The following is an 18,299-nucleotide window of genomic DNA, read 5'->3' as shown; positions in this document are numbered from 1 at the left end:
GCAGAGAGCTGGACTGGAAGAGGAGCAACTGGGACAGAATCTGGCGCCCCAACTGGGATCAGAACCCAGGGTGCCGGCGCTGCAGGCGGAGGATTAGCCTAGTGAGCTGCAGCGCCGGCCCTCAAATAAGTTTTAAGAGTCTCTATACTCCCAACAGAGACAAAGACGAAAGGCTGCCATTTGCCAAAGTGAAGTGAAAAAAAAAGGAAAAAAAAGTTTTAAAATCACTTAGTGGTGTAATACAAAGTATCTAATTTAAGATGATACATCTTAAATTAACAGTGTTCTCTAGGGCCAGCACTGTGGAGTAGTGGGTAAAGCTGCCACCTGCAGTGCTGGCATCCCATATGGGCACCGGTTCGAGTCTCAGCGGCTCCACTTCCCATCCAGCTCTCTGTTATGGCATGGGAAAGCAGTAGAAGATAGCCCAAGTCCTTGGGCCCCTGCATCCACGTGGGAGGAGACCTGGAGGAAGCTCCTGGCTCCTGGATTCGGATCTGCTGCAGCTCCAGCTGCTGCAGCCAACTTTTGAATAAATCAGCGGACAGAAGACTTCTTTCTCTCTCTCTCTGCCTCTCCTTCTCTTTCTGGGTAACTCTGACTTTTAAATAAATAAATAAATACAGTGCCAGCATCCCATGGGGCACTGGTTCAACTCTCCTTCTCTTTCTGGGTAACTCTGACTTTCAAATAAATAAATACAGTGCCAGCATCCCATGGGGCGCTGGTTCGAGTCTCGGCTGATCCACTTCCGATCCAGCTCTCTGCTATGGCCTGGGAAAGCAGTGGAAGATGGCCCAAATGCTTGGGCCCCTGCACTGGCATGGGAGAACTGGAAGAAGCTCTTGGCTCCTGGCTTTGAATCAGCCCGGCTCTGCCCGATGCAGCCATTTAGGGAGTGAACCAGTGGATGGAAGATATCTCTCTCTGTCTGCCTCTACCTCTCTGTAACTCTGCCTTTCAAATAAATAAATCTAAAAAAAAAATAGTGTTCTGGGTTTACTGTGGTTTAAGCAATAGAGTTCCACTGCATATCTTTGGGGTCCTGGTAGCTCTCCAATTACCCAAGCTACTCAATAAGCACTGACTAAAAATCATTGTCCATTGCACAATGCTTAGTACGTATGTAACAACCCTCCCAACACACCACACACACACACACACACACACACACAGCTGACTTGGTGAGATTGTTAAGTAAACAGAACCCATAAAAACTCAATGCCCTAAAATACCTACGGTTTTGATCGTACTGGTTTTTGGTGCTAACAATATATATTACTATGGAGATAATGCGAGTTACGTACAAGACAGGCACAAAAAGGACGGACTATGGCTCAGGAAGTTCAGGTGACTTCTGTGGTCTTGAGTCAGTCACTGGGCCTCTGTGGGCGACTGGGAAAGTGAGATTAAATGATCTCAAATCTTTCCAATTCTAAAATAGTCTGATTCATAATTTGAAATAATTTTCAGTGGAGATCTCTGGAATCTTAGGAGACACAGTATTCTAACTCTAGACATACTTCTTTGTACTTTATGTTTCAAAAAACCAAACAAGGATAAATCACACTCTATACATCTTTCTCTCACTCCAAAGAGGGCTTTTTATGACCTTTCACTTACTAAAAGCCTTTCAAGAAAGTGTCCTTTAATTTCAAATGCATCCTATAATTACATATAATTGAACTTTTAAAATTTAAGAAAAATGTCTCTTTGCCTATTCTAGATCTATAAATACTCTACAAGTCAGTACATCTCCATCTCATCATTCCTCTGAGAATATTTAAAGAACTATAGATAAATAAGCACCTTAAAATACCATGCTGGTCAAATGTCAGCTGCATCCTAATTTGGTAGGTACAGTAAGAGAAAAAAGGGGCTTTGAGGAACAGCATAAAGTAGCTGCCCTTTCTTAGAAACAGCTATGTAATGTGTGTGTGTGTGTGTGTGTGTGTGTGTGTGTGTTGGAGGGGCAGTAAAAATAAAAATGCAGGATCCTTGCTCAAACATGAAGAATTTCAAGATGGTGACAACAGAGCATTAAAATACAGTTCTATGTGATTATTTTTTATTTATTTATTTATTTATTTATTTATTTATTTTGCACAAGCAGAGTTAGACAGTGAGACAGAGAGAGAGAAAGGTCTTCCTTTTTCCATTGGTTTACCCCCCCCCCCCCAAATAACCGCTATGGCCGGTGCGTTGCTCCAATCCGAACCCAGGAGCCAGGTGCTTCCTCCTGGTCTTCCATGCGGGTGCAGGGCCCAAGGACCTGGGCCATCCTCCACTGCCCTCCCGGGCCACAGCAGAGAGCTGGCCTGGAAGAGGAGCAACTGGGACAGAATCCAGCGCCCCAACCAGGACTAGAACCCAGGGTGCCGGCGCCGCAGGCAGAGGATTAGCCTAGTGAGCCGCGGCGCCGGCCTTCTATGTGATTCTTCATATCATGTGCTCACAAAGCCAGCCACAGCGCTCTTAAATGCTAATCCAGGCCGGCGCCAAGGCTCACTAGGCTAATCCTCCACCTTGCGGCGCCAGCACACCGGGTTCTAGTCCCGGTCAGGGCGCCGGATTCTGTCCCGGTTGCCCCTCTTCCAGGCCAGCTCTCTGCTGTGGCCAGGGAGTGCAGTGGAGGATGGCCCAAGTCCTTGGGCCCTGCACCCCATGGGAGACCAGGAGAAGCACCTGGCTCCTGCCATCAGATCAGTGTGGTGCGCCGGCCATTGGAGGATGAACCAACGGAAAAAAGAAGACCTTCCTCTCTGTCTCTCTCTCTCACTGTCCACTCTGCCTGTCAAAAAAAAAAAAAAAAAAAAATGCTAATCCCGACATCTAAGTAACAACCCATTCTGAACCTAGACTCAACCATACATTTCTTTAAACACTTAAAGCATACTACTGATACAGAGAACTACTCAATTTAAAACCAAGAGTTTTACTGTCCTATTTTCAAGATAAAGGGTTTTAAAACATATCAGCAAAGCATGTAGAGCACTAAAAACTCAGAACTGTATGGGTTCAAATCCCACCTTCTACCTCTACAGGTTCTGTGGCTTCTTGCAAGTGACTTAACCTCTTTGGCCTCAGTTTCCTCATCCTTGAAAAAAAGCATAATCTTATCTATTTCACAGTTGTTAGTGTGTGTATTACACCTAGCCCCTAGTTATCATTTCTATCTGCAAATAGCCTTCACAGAAAGTTAATGTAAACGGCAAGCTTTAAATTCCGAAAGCTGTTCCTTAATAATTCAATTCCACAAGTATTTATTAAACACCCGCTCAGCAACCTTCCCTTGGCAATCTGTCTCCTCCTTCAGCGGCATTCTCTCTTCACCAGCTACTTCTGCCTTTTTGAAGAAAAAAAAAAAGTTACCAACCCATAGCCCTCCTAGTCTGTTATCTGGCTAGGGTGAATGCCTAGTTTTCCAAAAAATATTTTAAGGGAACTTAGAAAAAGCATAAGATTTTGGCTAACAGTAAAAAACAGTAATATGAATACCACTGATTTGAGTTTTACACTTATATCTTAATGCTATTCTTCTTATAACTTTTTTGCTGTTTTAATAATAGGCATGTAATTATGGGTAACCAAACAAGAGTAGTTCAATGTAGACATCAAATGAACAGATTCTCAATTGTGTGGCCCAGCAACCACCTCAGATAGTCCACATTCTCTTTTGTGGCAGTCAACAAAAACATTTTATCTAATATCTTATATTCAACAACTGTCATTAAAAAAAAAAAGTTCCTGACAATAAAATTTCATTGAAACTGGCATTTACATTTTAAATTTGTAAATTATTCTAAGGCTTTTATACACTTTCAATTTATAAATTTTTAATTAATAGTTTCCCCTACTAATAGCAGTACGAAGCACAAGATAAAAAAGCAGACTACTCTCAAGCATGTATGCCTGTTACCACCAAAGGTAGCTCAGAGAGAGTTTTAAATTTTACACAGTAACTTTTTTAAAAATGTTTGAGTAAATTGGAAAAATATTAGTAATAATACCACTAACCAAATGGACGCTCACTGGAAATTAAAAAGTAATTAAATATCCCTATCAATACTTGGTCTCTGTATACTACATGAAAAAAAACAGTAGTTCTTAAACTTACAAGTTACAGGATAGAAAAACAAAAACAACAGAACACCGGATTTAATTTAACTGTTTGACACCCAAACAAAATTATCTGAAGGTAAAAAAAAAATCACAATGATAAAAACATGTCATTAATTGAGGACTTGCGTCCCTAAATAACTTCATATATACAGTTAAGACGACTCTGGCCGTAAATGAAGGTGAGGTAGCCAAAAGCTCAGAACTTTTATTAGCTAAAGAAAGAGTCCAGCTAACCCAGGTGGCACCAGAGACTTTTTGCTCATTACAGAGAAAACACCAATCGAGTCCATTAAATAGATACGGACGACTGCTTGATTTCCTCTCTTATCAGCAACGGCAACACACTGCCCCAAATCCATCGGGCTTAGCACACACGCAAACTCTGGTGCACAATTGTGTCAGAATAATTACTGGAAAGCAACCTCTCAATTTACCTGACTTTTCTGCCTTGCTCGCGTCTACCACCCCGCAAACCTGGGAGTTAACAGCCCCAAGCGAAAGCCACCGCAGGAGTCGATAACACCCATGCTTTGATGTGAAAGTGCAATTAAATAGAGCACCCACTTTAGGCCAGATGCAAAGAGAGACTGCTCCAGCCCTGATCGGAACACTGGACAACTTAAGACCCTTCCCCACGGGAAGCTGCCCTAGTTAGAGACCCCCGGGGCCGGCGGCTGGGAGAGTGAAGAGGAGAAAGTTAGCAGAGAGGCCCCGGACCCAGGGCGGGCGGGTCGCACGTACACGTGTAACCCGCGCTCCACCTCAAGTTTGTTAGCGCTGTCCCCACCCCGGGGTTTCGATCCGGCTGGGCAGAAGGGAGGGGCGAGGGGAGCCAGGCCGGAGAGGATCATAAAGTGGTGGGTATTTCCTGGTTGCGGTATGACGGGTAATCGCGATGCATCCGTGTTCCGTCGTGTCGTAGCCCCAGCCCCGGGCAGCCAGACAGCAGCCCCCATCCCTGGGGGCTCCAGCCCGAGTCCGGCCGGCCTGCAGCCCTCCCCCCTCCCCGCCCACGGCCAAGCGAACCCCGTCCCTGCCCAGGCTCCTTCCCGGCCCCCGGCCCCAGAGGCAGAGCGCCCCTGGGGTCCGGGGCCCGTGGAAGGAAGCCCCGGCTCTCCGGGAGCGCACGGAAGGGCCTCCTCCCCGCTCCCGGGGCTCCTGCTCCGCCAGGCCCAACCGGAAGGAGCCCTCGAGCGGCCGCGGGGCTGCACTGGGCCTCCAAGCCCCGCAGGCCGCGCTGGGCCTGCCCAGGCAGTGAGCTGAGGAAGCTGGCCGCGGGGCCCTGCGCCGGCCGGGGCTCCTCACCGTGTGTTCGTGCTCGTCCGCCCGGGCCCTGGGCAGCAGCAGCAGCAACAGCGCAGCGGCCGCCGCCACGCCAGGAGCGCCCGGCAGCGGCCTCATCCTCCGCGCTCCCACCGGCCCGCCGCCGGCCCACCGACTCCTCCTCCGCCGCCGCCGCCGCCGCTTCTGCCGCGGCCGATTCGCATCCACGGGGCGCGGAGAGACGCACAGAGCCCGGGCCCAGCCGCTGCCTCCGCCGCCGCCGCGGCCGCCGTCACCGCCCGCTCCGGAGCCTCCCCCGCCCGCCGCGCCTCCCCGGCCGCTTCCTCTGACTCAGCCACGTCATCCGGCCACCCCGGCACACGCCGGAAGTGCCGCGCGACGCGGGCCGCAACCGCCGCCGGACGCTGGGGAGGCCGCGCTCGCGCCGCCCGTCGGGCCCGCGGACCCCGTCGGCCGTCCCTCGGGCTCCGGGGCGGCGGCTCGGCCACCTTGGCGGGCAGTCGGGCGGGCACCCGCAGACTCCAACTCGGCCCCATGGCGGCCTCGTACCCCTTGTGAATGGCCTGGTCTGGCCCATGCTTACAGGCCGAAACCTCCTCAGGGCCGCGTCCGGGCCCTTGAAGCAGCGCGACCTTGGCTGAAGTGCTTAGCTTTCCCTGGCTGCGAAATGGGATGATGATCGGACTCCCTTCTCCAGCGTGCGGCATCAGATCAGAGGCCTGACAAGGCTGTCGTCTACCCCAGCGAAGGACTCGCGGGCATGGGCGATTGCTGAACTTGTACCGGGTTTAAAAGTGTTTTAAAGTCTCTCGGGCTTGATTTGTTTATTGGACCAATATCATTCGCTCAGAAAAGACTGGGCTACGTTGAACTTCTCGTTCGTTTATTTTCTTCTTATTTGTTGGTCTCCCATCGTCATTGATCTGTCTTGGAATGTGAATTTCTCAGAGCACAGAATCTGTTGCCCTATTTTCTGTGCCTAGAACAGTGCCAGACCTGTAAGAGGAACTCACAAAATGTGGCACCACCATCTATACATACAACCCTCTAAGCCAAAAACGTGCAGGTCGCCTGTCTCAGAAGTCAGCAGCCAACAAGTTCTAACATTTGGTCTGTTAAAAACTACCTCGAATTTATTTCTCCTCTCTTTTTCCTGCCAGTAACAGCCAATCTTGACCTCACTGTAGATTACAACAGTCTCCCCACCACCAATCTAACTTCCCCTGCTAGTGATCATTCCCCCACAGGTGCTAGGCTGAGCGTTCTAAAAAGAAACCAGCTTGTAACTCCTGCTTAAAACACCCCTGGCTGGAAGGAGTTGCTGCTTAGCAGGTAAAGCCGCCCCCTGCGATGCTTGCGTCTCATATGGGCTGGTTCCTGTCCTGGCTGCTCCACTTCTGATCCCCATGCTCTGCTAGTGGCCTGGGAAGGCAGCGGATGATGGCCCCAGAACCTGGGATCCTGGCAGCCACATGGAAGACTGGGAAGAAGCTCCTGGCTTCATCCTGGCCCAGAGCTGGCAATCCGGAGAGTGAACCAGCAGATGGAAGCCTTCTGTCTCTCCCTCTCTGTAATTCTTTCAAAATAAGTAAATCTTAACAACAACAACAAAAGCCACTCCCAGCATATTAGTTAAAGGGTTTTAGTCTAAGGACATTATTCTGAACTCTTTACTGAATCCTGCACAGCAGGTTCTATTAGTATGCACCTGTGGCAGATGAGGTAGAGAAGGCAGTCTGTTGCTGGAAGACCAGACCCAAGAAGTCTGGTGCCACAGAGGTCCTTTTACTACTCTTGGATACCAACTGTACAGCCTTTCTAAGAAATGAAATAGATTTGTATGATCTGGCATGGAATGATATCCAAGGAGTACTTTTAAGTGCAAAAAGTTGAAAAAAATAGAGCACTGTGGCTTTAGTAGGCTTAGACTCTGCCAGTGGCGCCAGCATCCCATATGGGTGCCGGTTCATGTCCCAGCTACCCTCTTCCTATCCAGCTCTCCACTTATGGCCAGGGAAAGTAGTGGAAGATGGTCCAAGTACTTGGGCCCCTGCCACCCACGTGGGAGACCCAGGAGAAGCTCCTAGCTCCTAGCTTTGGATCGGCCTACCTTCACCTAATGTGGCCATTTGGGGAGTGAACCAGCAGATGGAAGACCTTTCTGTCTCTCCCTCTACCTCTCAAATAAGTACAATCTTTAAAAATAAAATAGAGATAATCCCATTTTAAATAGTAAAATGTTAGTCTACCGATAGAAAACAATGTGAAGGATGACTCAAACCATAACAAATGGTTAACTTTCTACTTCTGTACATGCCTATAAATGTTTGGCTTTTTTTTTTTTTACAGTGAGCATGTGTTACATTGTTAAGGGGGAACTAGCAAAGGAGGAGAAGTTCCTGTCTACAGAATAAAGTCCAAATTCCTAAACCTGTTAATATGCGCCTATACCATCAGACTACAATTTATCTCCCCAATGTTAACTCTCACCAGTCTCTATGCTCAGCCTTCACCCATGCATTTTCTAAATACACTATCTTCTTTTACACTGCTGTGACTTTGCTCTTTACCCTGCTTTTATCTAGAATGCTGTTTCACCTTGTCCATTGGATGCTATCTGTCCAGGCCTAGCTGAATTATCTGCTCTTCAGTGAAACCTTGCCCCTGGGCAACTTATAAGGTTGAGCATCCCAGTGGCCAGTGTTGTGACTTAATGTGTAAAGCCAAGGCCTGTGACACCGGCATCCCATATGTGTGCCAGTTCATGTCCCAGCTGCTGCACTTCCAATCCAGCTCCCAGCTAATGGCTTGGGAAAGCAGTATAGGATGGCCTGAGTGTTTGGGCCCTTGACACCTACATGAGAGACCTGGATAAAGTTCCTGGCTTCTGGCTCCTGCTTTGGCCTGGCCCAGTCCTAGGGAGTGAACCAGCAGATGGAAGCGCACTCTCTCTCTCCGTGTGTGTGTGTGTGTGTGTGTGTGTCCCCCTCTCTCTGCATAACTCTTTCAAATAAAGAGATCTTAAAAAAAAAAAAAAAAGTTGAGCATACCTTCTCTGGGGTGCCAGTAGCATTTGAAATGCCACATTGTAATTACTGCTCTGTTCCCATTTCATCTTCTGAACTACAGTGTAACCTCTTTTTTGATGGCAATGACTATCATTTATCTTTATACTTGGCCCAGCTGCTAGGATAGTGCTTGTCACATCATAGACAATTCAGTAACTATTTGCTGAATGAATGAATGATGACATTAACAAGTGAAAAGTCAAATAGCATTGCAGGATTTAAAGAATGCTTTCTAGACATCACAAGAGACATCACAAGGCAGTACGTGATTAATTGCTGAATAAATCGTACACCAGTAATTGCTATAGAAATCAGAGGAGGCATCCTATGCATCTTTGCATATCTTCAGAGCACCCAGCACGGTGACTTGCTCACAGTAGAAGCTCAGCAAATGCTCCATGAATGAATAATCACTGCTTTTGAATGCAATGATGATGGGCAATTGATGAACAAGCAGTGTAAGTGCTGCATTAAGATGGATGAGTAGTTCCTTGCTTAAACACCCATTACAGCCTCCACAGATTTGAGGGAGTAAGAATTGCTGGCTGTTAGGGGAGCAGTGAGTTGGCAAGTGCTTTGGAGTAGGGCAGACACAAGAAAAAGTATAAAGTAATCATTTGGGGAGGGTACACTTAAAACCAAGAAACTATACACACAGTAGAGATCAGGCATGACAGTGTACAAAAAACTCACACAATGACCAGCTGTGTAAATGAATGGGCAATAAAAGCAATAACTAATCTGAGGAGTGGAAACCCAAGGAGCTCATTAGAAGTGTGGTTTGGAATCTGATGACTTCAAAGCAACAAAATGGGTTCAAGGGCACCATCAAAATTAGGGTTGTTCTATGAAACCAAGAAGCAGAAAACACTGATAGATCTTATTCACCAGTTTCTTCATCTAGGTTAATGACCTCATTCCCTGTCACCCAAATGGGAAAAAATGTCAGTGAAAGGAGACCCCCACCTCCCTCCAATGGCTGTACAGTTTTTTTTTTTTTTTTTAACAGTGGCTCTAATAAGATTTTATTTGGTTAAGGAGCTTATAACCACTAAACACAGAAAACCACAATTTCAATTTCTTATTCTCATTCTGGATAAACATGATCATCAAAAGTCTTGGGATGTGGATGAAAACATCTCTTCTGATTTTATCAGCTACTTTTTCTTTGAAATTCTGTTTCTTCTTCACAAGTTTGCTTTGCCACTTATTTACTTCTGGGTGCCGGGGGCATAGCAAGCAGCCTTTTCATTGTTATCTGCCACTTACAACTTCCACTTTTTCTGTTCTGGATGAAATACTCCAGACACTGGTGACCTTCAGGCTTGCTCTCAATACTTTAGGAAGCCATCACATAAAACATTTGGGTCTTGGATGGAAGAGCAACCAAGATGATTAATTTCTTTGTGCCATTCTTATTTCACTGTCTCTAGTTATTTTTTTTTTTTTCTGTTTTCCTTCAAACTGATCTGTTACAGTAATACAGGGCAACTAACAGCAATTGCCACATGACTGTGTGTGTGTGTCCTTTCCAGTTTGGTAGTGCCTCCAGTAAGGCTGTGTCCCTACATCTGCAGAATGAGAAATTTCCTATCCTTTGCCTTAGACTTAGACTTGTAAAGTTGAAGGAATATAGAGTATATCCAGGGGCCTATGGTATAATCAAGCACATAGCTCTCCACTTCATAGCATAGATGATGAAACACACGCCAATGTAGTCAAGTTATGTGAACTCATCAAGTAGAAGCAGATCAAACTGAGAACCAAGCTTCCTGAGTTCCAAACCAATGTTCTCTTCCCTGCCCCCTTACTAAATCCTACTGCACAGATGGGACATTTTCTCCCATGTTGTAGGATACAAGGGCTTTTTCAGGTTAGCCTGTTTCACAGTTTCTATGAGAAAACAAATCCCAAGTTGTGTCTCAGAATTCAGAATACATCTTTCAACCTCCTACTCATTTTCTCACCACTCTGGTGAACTTAATAGCTGGCCATCAGGAATAAATGAAGACTTTGATATTCTTAATAACTTGCTTGGAAGTGAACAGAATGTAATTTACCAAACTAAAGGAAATATTTACGTAGGCATATCCCTCAAGATTGAGGATTGATGTTTAGGGTGAATCTTTTAGAATTATCCAAATTAATCACTTGTCTTTCAGAAATAAATCTGTTACTAATGCTTCCTCTGCCAAGCAGCTCCAAAAGCACGCACTTTTGTTTGAAGGAGCAGCACTGAAAACCAGCCTACTGCCTGGGCACAGGGGGAGGGTCTAAAAATCCCAGCTATTGAGGTAAAACAGGATTGACAAGGGACTCTTTTTTAATAACAAAGCAGAACAAGGGGGTGGAGACCTGGCTTGACACAATATTCATTGACATTCTCGAGATACTACCACTGTATGTAATGATGGCAAGGCATCAGAGTATTCACATCATTAAACATGTCAAGTTAAACTATTTTATTACAACACGAACCTCTTATTCATATCTCTCAGTCTTCACACTTTGTTGCTTCTATAGTTAGGCTATCTGCTCCTGGATTCTAATATGCAATGAAGGAACTGGGCTGGCCTAGGAACTGGAAGCCAAGTTATCTCCTACCATTGTGGGGAAAGGCGATGGCAATGAAGAGGAGCAGTAACTTCACTCTCTAGTGAGCCGGCTGGAAACACCGTGGGGAAGGATGGTGGCAGCAGAGCCGTCTCTCGGAGTCCTGTGGAAAACTTCTTATGAGTCTCTTTCCATACCTCCTTATAGTTTAGTTTCTGATTCTCATTGTATAGAGAATCCATGGTTTCGTTACATAATATATTCCTAAAAATGTGTACAAATGTATTGAGTCTGTGGAATAGGATACACCTAGGTTGTAGTTGAATATTTTTCTGTCTCCAGAGAAATGAATTAATTCACCTCCTTGTTAGAGACATTCTTTGATAATGCAGTCCTTGCGTTTAACCCAATTTATTTCATTGTCCTCTTTTACACACAGTCAACCAGCTTGGGTGGTCAGTGAACACCTACGAAGCACTCAAACCTCGTCCCTTGCGACTTGGTGTCCAGATCACGCCCATTCACGACAGAGGCATATCGCATTCATGGGACCCGGGCTTCTCTTCAGCACTTTCAACTTTGCTTCTTCCACTTATTTTTGTGTACGAATAAAATGCCACAGAATATTCACATATTGCACGGTGATGTTTACCATTACCTGAGAGTAGGTTTTGCCATGTTATCAATCTAAACGTTCATTAGAGGATGTACAAAAAAAAAAAAAAAAAAAAAACACCTAGATTTGGCATCCAAAAGGGAATTTAAAGATTTTGAATGTAATAAAAAAAAACCTTTTGTCAAAATCAAACATCCTTACTATTGAGACTATTCATAATATAAACAGGAGCCAGACCATATCAACATTGTAATTTTTTTTTCTCCTTTTATGTCACATCTTCTTATTGCCCTGAAATAAGTGACCAGGGGAGTAGAGGAACCACTGCAGGGACTGAATAATGGCTGCTATGTAACAGGACTGGTACAATGCAATTTGTACAAACACTGAAGGACGAGGCGGGAGTGGATTTTATGTCAAAAGAAAACAAAACTCAAGACTCCAGAAACTGCTAAGTTCAATAAACATCATTGTTTTCTGAAGTGAGGCATGGGATTTAGGAAGAACATTGGATGATCAGAAAAGGACCTAATAAAAGTGTACTTAAATGGATCATTACTAATGTGGTTTTTATATACCTGTGTGAAACGGAGAATAATTTCATGGGAAACATCCAGCTTTCTGATATTTCTAAAAGAAACAGTTCTGACACTAATTTCACTACATAATTAGCTGTCATTACAGACTCATGCTTTAAAGGCAGGTTTATGTGACAGGGACTTGGAATGAATGACATATTTAAGGCTCTACATTCTCTGCCCAGTTTTACTGAGCATGGTGGCAAGAATGTGTAAGGAAGGAGGTGTACAACTACTCCTATTAAGGTCCCTCCTTCGGACCCCTCAGCAGAGCAGAAGTCAAGGATCCCACCCCACCCCACCCCCGCCTCAGGCCAGAACTAAGACTTTAAAGGCTAGGGCAACAAGTGGAGTTCCTGGCATCCCGAGTTCCGGTTCCCAACCATGTTTAGATGTTTTCTGTCAACACCACTGCTTGGAAAGCATACTGCAGTATAAATGCCCAGACTGAAAGTAGTACCGTGCCTGGAAGCTATGAAGGGAGGAAACCTCTGAGAGGCCAGCAGCCAATCTGTAGACCCCGGCACTCCCTGAGAGAGAGACTGGGTATTTGGAGATCAAAACTGTGGCGGTCTAGAACCTGCAGGTCCTGAGTCCAGGCCCAGGTCTCCCTCTAACCAACAGGCTACTCTCGGTTCCAGACTCCTGTGGGACCTCACTGGCCTTCTGTATCAGAAGAGTCAGAATCAATCCCCCCTTAATGTGCTGACTGCTTTATTCTCAGTTTGTGGTAGGTGACTGGTGCTAGCACCTTCTGAATATATAGAAAACCTGAACAATTATTTAAAAATGGGGCTCTGATCTTCTTACTTGAAAGTATAAGTCTTATCATAAACATTTCTTTTTTTTTTAATTTATTTGACAGGTAGAGTTATAGACAGAGAGAGAGAGAGAGACAGAGAGAAAGGTCTTCCTTCTGTTGGTTCACTCCCCCAATGGCCGCCACAGCCGGAACTACGCCGATCCAAAGTCAGGAGCCTGGTGCTTCCTCCTGGTCTCCCATGCGGGTGCAGGGACCCAAGCACTTGGGCCATCCTCCACTGCCTTCCCGGGCCACAGCAGAGAACTGGACTAGAAGAGGAGCAACCAGGACTAGAACCCGGCACCCATATGGGTTGCCAGGGCCACAGGCAGAGGATTAACAAAGTGAGCCATGGTGCCGGCCCCCCAATCATAAACATTTCTAGAATTTAGGCTAGACTAGCAAATACAGGAGAACTAATATAAGTGCATTTCAGTAAAATCATTTGTAAAGTACATTTTTGACTGATCTTCTCAAGCTTCTGATATGCAAAATTAGAAGCACCCTGACCAGGCCTTTCTCCTTTTGGCTAACAAGTATCTGGGTCAATACACTTGGCAATGGTGAATACAATCCTTAGTCTTTCACTTCTCCGTGCTTTAATAATGTCTTCTTCAAGGACAACCCAAACAAGCAGGGCTGCAAACACCCCCCATGAGGGTGGATCCTGAAGTCTGGAGTCACTAACGGGCTGAGAACTGCAGTCTGAAGGGCCTGCGGCAGGCAGGCTGGCGGAGTGGAATCAGCGGCCTCTGGGTGGAACAGGTGGCGGAGGATGGAACGTCTCCCTGGTTGGAGGCCTGAAATGGAAGACAAAGCAACGCCATTTTAAAAATCATTTGATTAAATAGCTTTCAGGCACCCACAACTTGTGGTACACTTGGTAATGCCATGCAAAGGAAACGCTCCTCTGTCAATGAGACGGGACACGCCTCCGAACACCTGAGCGACATATGCTAGCTGTAGCTCCCGTTCCAGCTGCACAATTAGATGTCTAGGGAGCTTTTATTTATTTATTTGAGAAGCAGAGAGCCAGACAGAGAGCTCCCATCCCCTGGTTCATTCCCCAGAAGCCTGCCGTGGCTGGAGTGGGCCTGGAGCTAGGAGCCCAGAATTCAACCCAGGCCTCCGATGTGGGTGGCAGGAACTGGTTTCCTTGAGCCATCACTGCTGCCTGCTCGGGTCTGTACTAGTAGGGAGCTAGAGTCAGAAGCTGGAGCCAGGGATCAAACTCAGATGCTCTGACATGGACTTGGGTGTCTTATCCTCTAGAGCAATTGCCTACCCCAATGGAGCTTTTAAACATAAAAAATAGGGGCCAGCACTGTGGCACAGTGGGTTAAGCCAGACTTGTGATTCTAGCATCCCATATCAGAGCACCAGTTCCAGCTCCAGCTTCTCTGCTTCCCACCCAGCTCCCTGCTGATGTGCCTGGAGAAGCTGCAGATGGCCCAGTGTTTGTGCTCCTGCCACCCACCTGGGAGAACCATTTGCAAATCTGGGCTCCTGGCTTTGGTCTGACCCAGACAGTCAGGTTGTAGTCATTTGGGAGTAAACCAGTGGAGGACCTCTCTCTTTCTTTCTCTTTCTCTCTGCCTTTCAATAAAGATATAAATCTTTAAAAATAAAAATAATTAAAAAGTAAACAATTTTCAGGCTCTATCCCAGACTCAGTCCACCATTAATCTCTAGGGGCTAGGGCACAAACAACAAAATGTTTTAATAGTTTTAGTAGTGTCCTTCCCGGCCGGCGCTATGGCTCACTAGGCTGATCCTCTGCCTGCGGCACTGGCACCCCGGGTTCTAGTCCCGGTTGGGGTGCTGGGTACTAGTCCTGGTTGCTCCTCTTCCAGTCCAGCTCTCTGCTGTGGCCCGGGAGGGCAGTGGAGGATGGCCCAAGTGCTTGGGCGCCTGCAATTGCATGGGAGACCAGGAGGAAGCATCCGGCTCCTGGCTTAGGATCGATGCAGCGCCGGCCATGGTGGCCATTGGGGGAGTGAACCAACAGAATAAAGACCGTTCTCTCCATCTCTCTAACTGTCTAACTCTGCCTGTCAAAAAAAAAAAAAAAAAAAAAAAAATTGGTGTCCTTCCCCAAACCAGCTATATTTACCATGCCTTTTATTTTCTAATTCTTTGTTATCTCGATCCTTGCTGATCCTCGAAAGACTGCCCATCCCAAGGTGAGCTTATTCCCAGAGATAGCAAACACATGCCTTTCACATGCAAACCAACCAATGCAGATGCAAATCACAACCCCCTCCTCTGGGTCACTATGCACCTGCCTCTATCACCCCTGGCCAGGTACCAGCCGACCAGGGACAGGCCCCACTTTCCAGAGCCCACTGCTATGACTCAAACTAGCCAATCCTAAGTCTGCTTACCCTGTCGCCTCTGGTTCTTCTCTTGGAATCCACAGTAAAGGCTTTGTCCTCATTTCCCCCGCCCTCTCTGTGTGTCCTGACCAACCCTGGTGTGCACTGTGTGCTCTCCCACATCAACAGGGTGATGTGGCCCCTCCTCTTGGGAACTGTGAGTATAATAATCTTTCTTGTGGAAGTTGTTACCTGATCTGTTGACTCTGCCATTTCTAAATAATAATAAAACCTCGAGTTTAGGGGCTGGTGTTGTGGCCCAGTGAGTTAAGTCACATTACATACTGGAGTGGCAGTCTGCTTGCAATCTAGCTCCCTGCTAGTGCATCTGGAAAAGCAATGGAAGATGGTCCAAGTAGTTGTGTCCCTGGCATTCATGTGAGACACCCAGATGGAGCTCCCAGCTTCAATCTGGCCTAGCACCTACTGCTTCAGCCATCTGGGGAGTAAGCCAGTGGACAGAAGATTTCTCTTTGACTCTGCCTTCAGATAAATAAAATAAATCCTAAATAAATAAATAAATAAATGAACCTAGATTTTAAAACACTAGTGATTCTAACAGGAAGCCAGGCAGGAGACACACTGCAGTAGAGAGGTTGCTGAGGGAGGAACTGAGAACTTTCAAAATCTGCTTCTCACGACTACTTCCTCGGGAGACCAGGGTGTGTTATCCCAGCTCCAGGTCTGCTTTCCATGTTATTCTGGGGGGGGGGGGGGGGGGGGGGGGTTGCACAGTCCCAAGTGACATCTCAGGTGGCCCATTTACAGATAGGTTCAACCATTACAGATAGCATTTCCACAAGTGTACTGTAAAACCAATATTTAATTCTCTTGGAAGCAAGTCAATAAGTCAAGAAAGAGAGCTTTGTCAGGTGCTACAACCGAACAGGGCTCCCCTGGAGTTGCACACTTGAGGACCGACTGAATCAATGAGTAAATATTTACCAAATGTCTCTTGAAAGCAGGTTTTGTGTAGATCAAGGAAATGACAGCAGGGTTTGGAAAGCAGAGGCCGGCTCAGGGACAAGAAAGAGAGGTAGAGGCGGAAAAGAATAACCACAGACGTCCTCAGGAAATCGGCAGCAGATGATTTTGTGTGATTGTCACCGAGGGACCGAGCGTTAAGAGTGAAACAGCGTCCTTCCATCTCCCCAGCCTGCCCTATGAACCAGGGCTCAGAGCAGCTGTTACCTGAGCTCATTCGGCTGCTCCCCCTCCCTTCCCCGCTTCCTCCTTTCTCTCAAACATTTGTCTGCTGGGCATTCACCCCGGTATGATCTGTAACAGCAAACACAACTGGTACAGAACCACCCTGAAGATGCTGTAAGTGAACAGACAGCAGGCAGCCTCTCTAAACCGTACTGAGCCTCTGGACAAGGAAACTGAGAATGACAATCTATGAGGCCGTGCAGCGGATGCATTTACGCATACATCTGTGTGTGTGTGTGTGTGTGTGCAGATTCAACTTCTCAGAAACTGTTCTCTCTCTGCCAAGCAGAGGTAACGATGCCTGCGCTGGAGAACTGGCTGAGGCTTAAAGGGAACTGGAAAGCAGGTAGCACAGCTTCTGGCTTGGAACAGGCACTCAAGAAGAAAAGCTCACAACCTGGCTGTGCGTGTTCCAGGTCTACTCTGAGATCTTGCGACAGGCACACTCCCTGAGCCACTACCAGGGTTCAGGGCTTGGGGAAGGGACAGACTGGTGCCTCCACCTTAGGCAGGGAGCTCCTGAGCAAAGCCACTCCATTTTGCACGGGCCGTGTTTGGGATAACTGTGGGACACCTGGGTGGAGGTCCCCAGCCGAGAGTAGGCAGGAGGTTGAGTTAGGGGTGGGGGCTTGCAGTCCATGTCTGCTGGTGGCAATGAGCAGAGGAGAGGACTGGAAGTGGGATGGTGTGATGGATGGGATGCAGGCTGTGCCCACCAGTGCTGCTGGTGGGAGGGAGGATTCAGGAAAGCACCAGAGGAGGAGGAGTGAGGACAGGGACTCCGAGGTCAGCTTCCCCTCCTGTCTGTAAGCAGGTCAACAGCAAAGTCCCTCAGATGGGAGGCCTGCTTTAACCTCTGCTCAAAAATCCCCTCCTTTTATTATGAACATTGTATGCGTCCTTACAAACCAACTGCATACTTGCAAATCTTTTTTCACACCAAAAATGCACACAAACGCCAAGTCTGATCAATTACAGACCTCCTTGCGGACACTGTTTCTTTACCAAAGGTGTTTTCCTTCTTCTCTCTCCCATCCTTATTGTGACAGGCCTCCAGACTCCCCGAGTAATCCACCTGCATCTCTTCTTACCCACGGACAGGCATCCCAGTTTCTAGCCTAGATCCCATTTCCCTGTTCTGCTCCTGTTCTCTTCCCTTAACAAAATCCTGCAGTACAGTATTTCTGTAGCCATACTTTCAAGCTGACAACACTTTCATGCGGGTAGAATTAGATAACTGCCTCCAAAGCCCTCTACCTTCGGGACTAAAAGGCCTCGGACATTGCATCTCCTCCCAACACCCAGGCTTCCTGGGGCAGGTGTAACAGTGACGAAGAGAGGGGGTCCTGGAGTCAGGCACACGGGGGTTGCCACACAGAGCAAGTCTCAACTCAATCTCAAGCTCCGGTTTCTGTATCTGCAAAATGGGCTAACACCCATATCTACCTCACATGGTTAAGGACAGAATTAAATGAGGTAATGTTTTTAGTATGTTTAGTGTAGTACCTGCCACATAGTAAACTCTCAGTACTTAGCATTTACTATCATAGTTGCCCTTGGTAGCCTTCCTCCCCAGCCACCAAGTATATTAAGAATTTTTAAGCAACAAAATATAATGCAAATTCAAGGATTGGACTAGATTGTTACCAAGATTCCCTCTAGGACTGATATTCTAATATATGCCCCCTAGTC

General features: G+C 46.8%; 2 protein-coding genes across 6 annotated transcripts in view; both read right to left on the bottom strand.

Annotated features, from left to right (window-relative positions):
* The window catches only part of TM9SF3 (transmembrane 9 superfamily member 3), a 75,516-nt gene extending 69,783 nt beyond the window's left edge, over window positions 1-5,733 (bottom strand). Inside the window, exon 1 of the mRNA XM_070057481.2 lies at window positions 5,428-5,733. Within this exon, the coding sequence (XP_069913582.1) occupies window positions 5,428-5,523 (96 nt within the window). The 5' untranslated portion in view covers window positions 5,524-5,733. The remainder of the gene's footprint in view (window positions 1-5,427) is intronic.
* Window positions 5,734-13,058: 7,325 nt separating this feature from the next.
* PIK3AP1 (phosphoinositide-3-kinase adaptor protein 1) overlaps window positions 13,059-18,299 on the bottom strand; it is a 221,568-nt gene continuing 216,327 nt past the window's right edge. For all 5 annotated transcript variants that reach the window (XM_089314634.1, XM_089314635.1, XM_089314633.1 and 2 more), the window contains one exon: window positions 13,059-13,823. In XM_089314634.1, coding sequence (XP_089170760.1) covers window positions 13,766-13,823 — 58 coding nt within the window. In that variant the 3' untranslated portion in view covers window positions 13,059-13,765. The remainder of the gene's footprint in view (window positions 13,824-18,299) is intronic.

Source organism: Oryctolagus cuniculus, chromosome 15 (assembly GCF_051225735.1).
Source record: "Oryctolagus cuniculus isolate XC-2025 breed Fujian yellow rabbit chromosome 15, ASM5122573v1, whole genome shotgun sequence".
Classification (NCBI taxonomy): Eukaryota; Metazoa; Chordata; class Mammalia; order Lagomorpha; family Leporidae; genus Oryctolagus; species Oryctolagus cuniculus.
The sequence above is the reverse complement of the archived record's forward strand: the minus strand, read 5'-3'. Positions and strand labels throughout refer to the sequence as shown.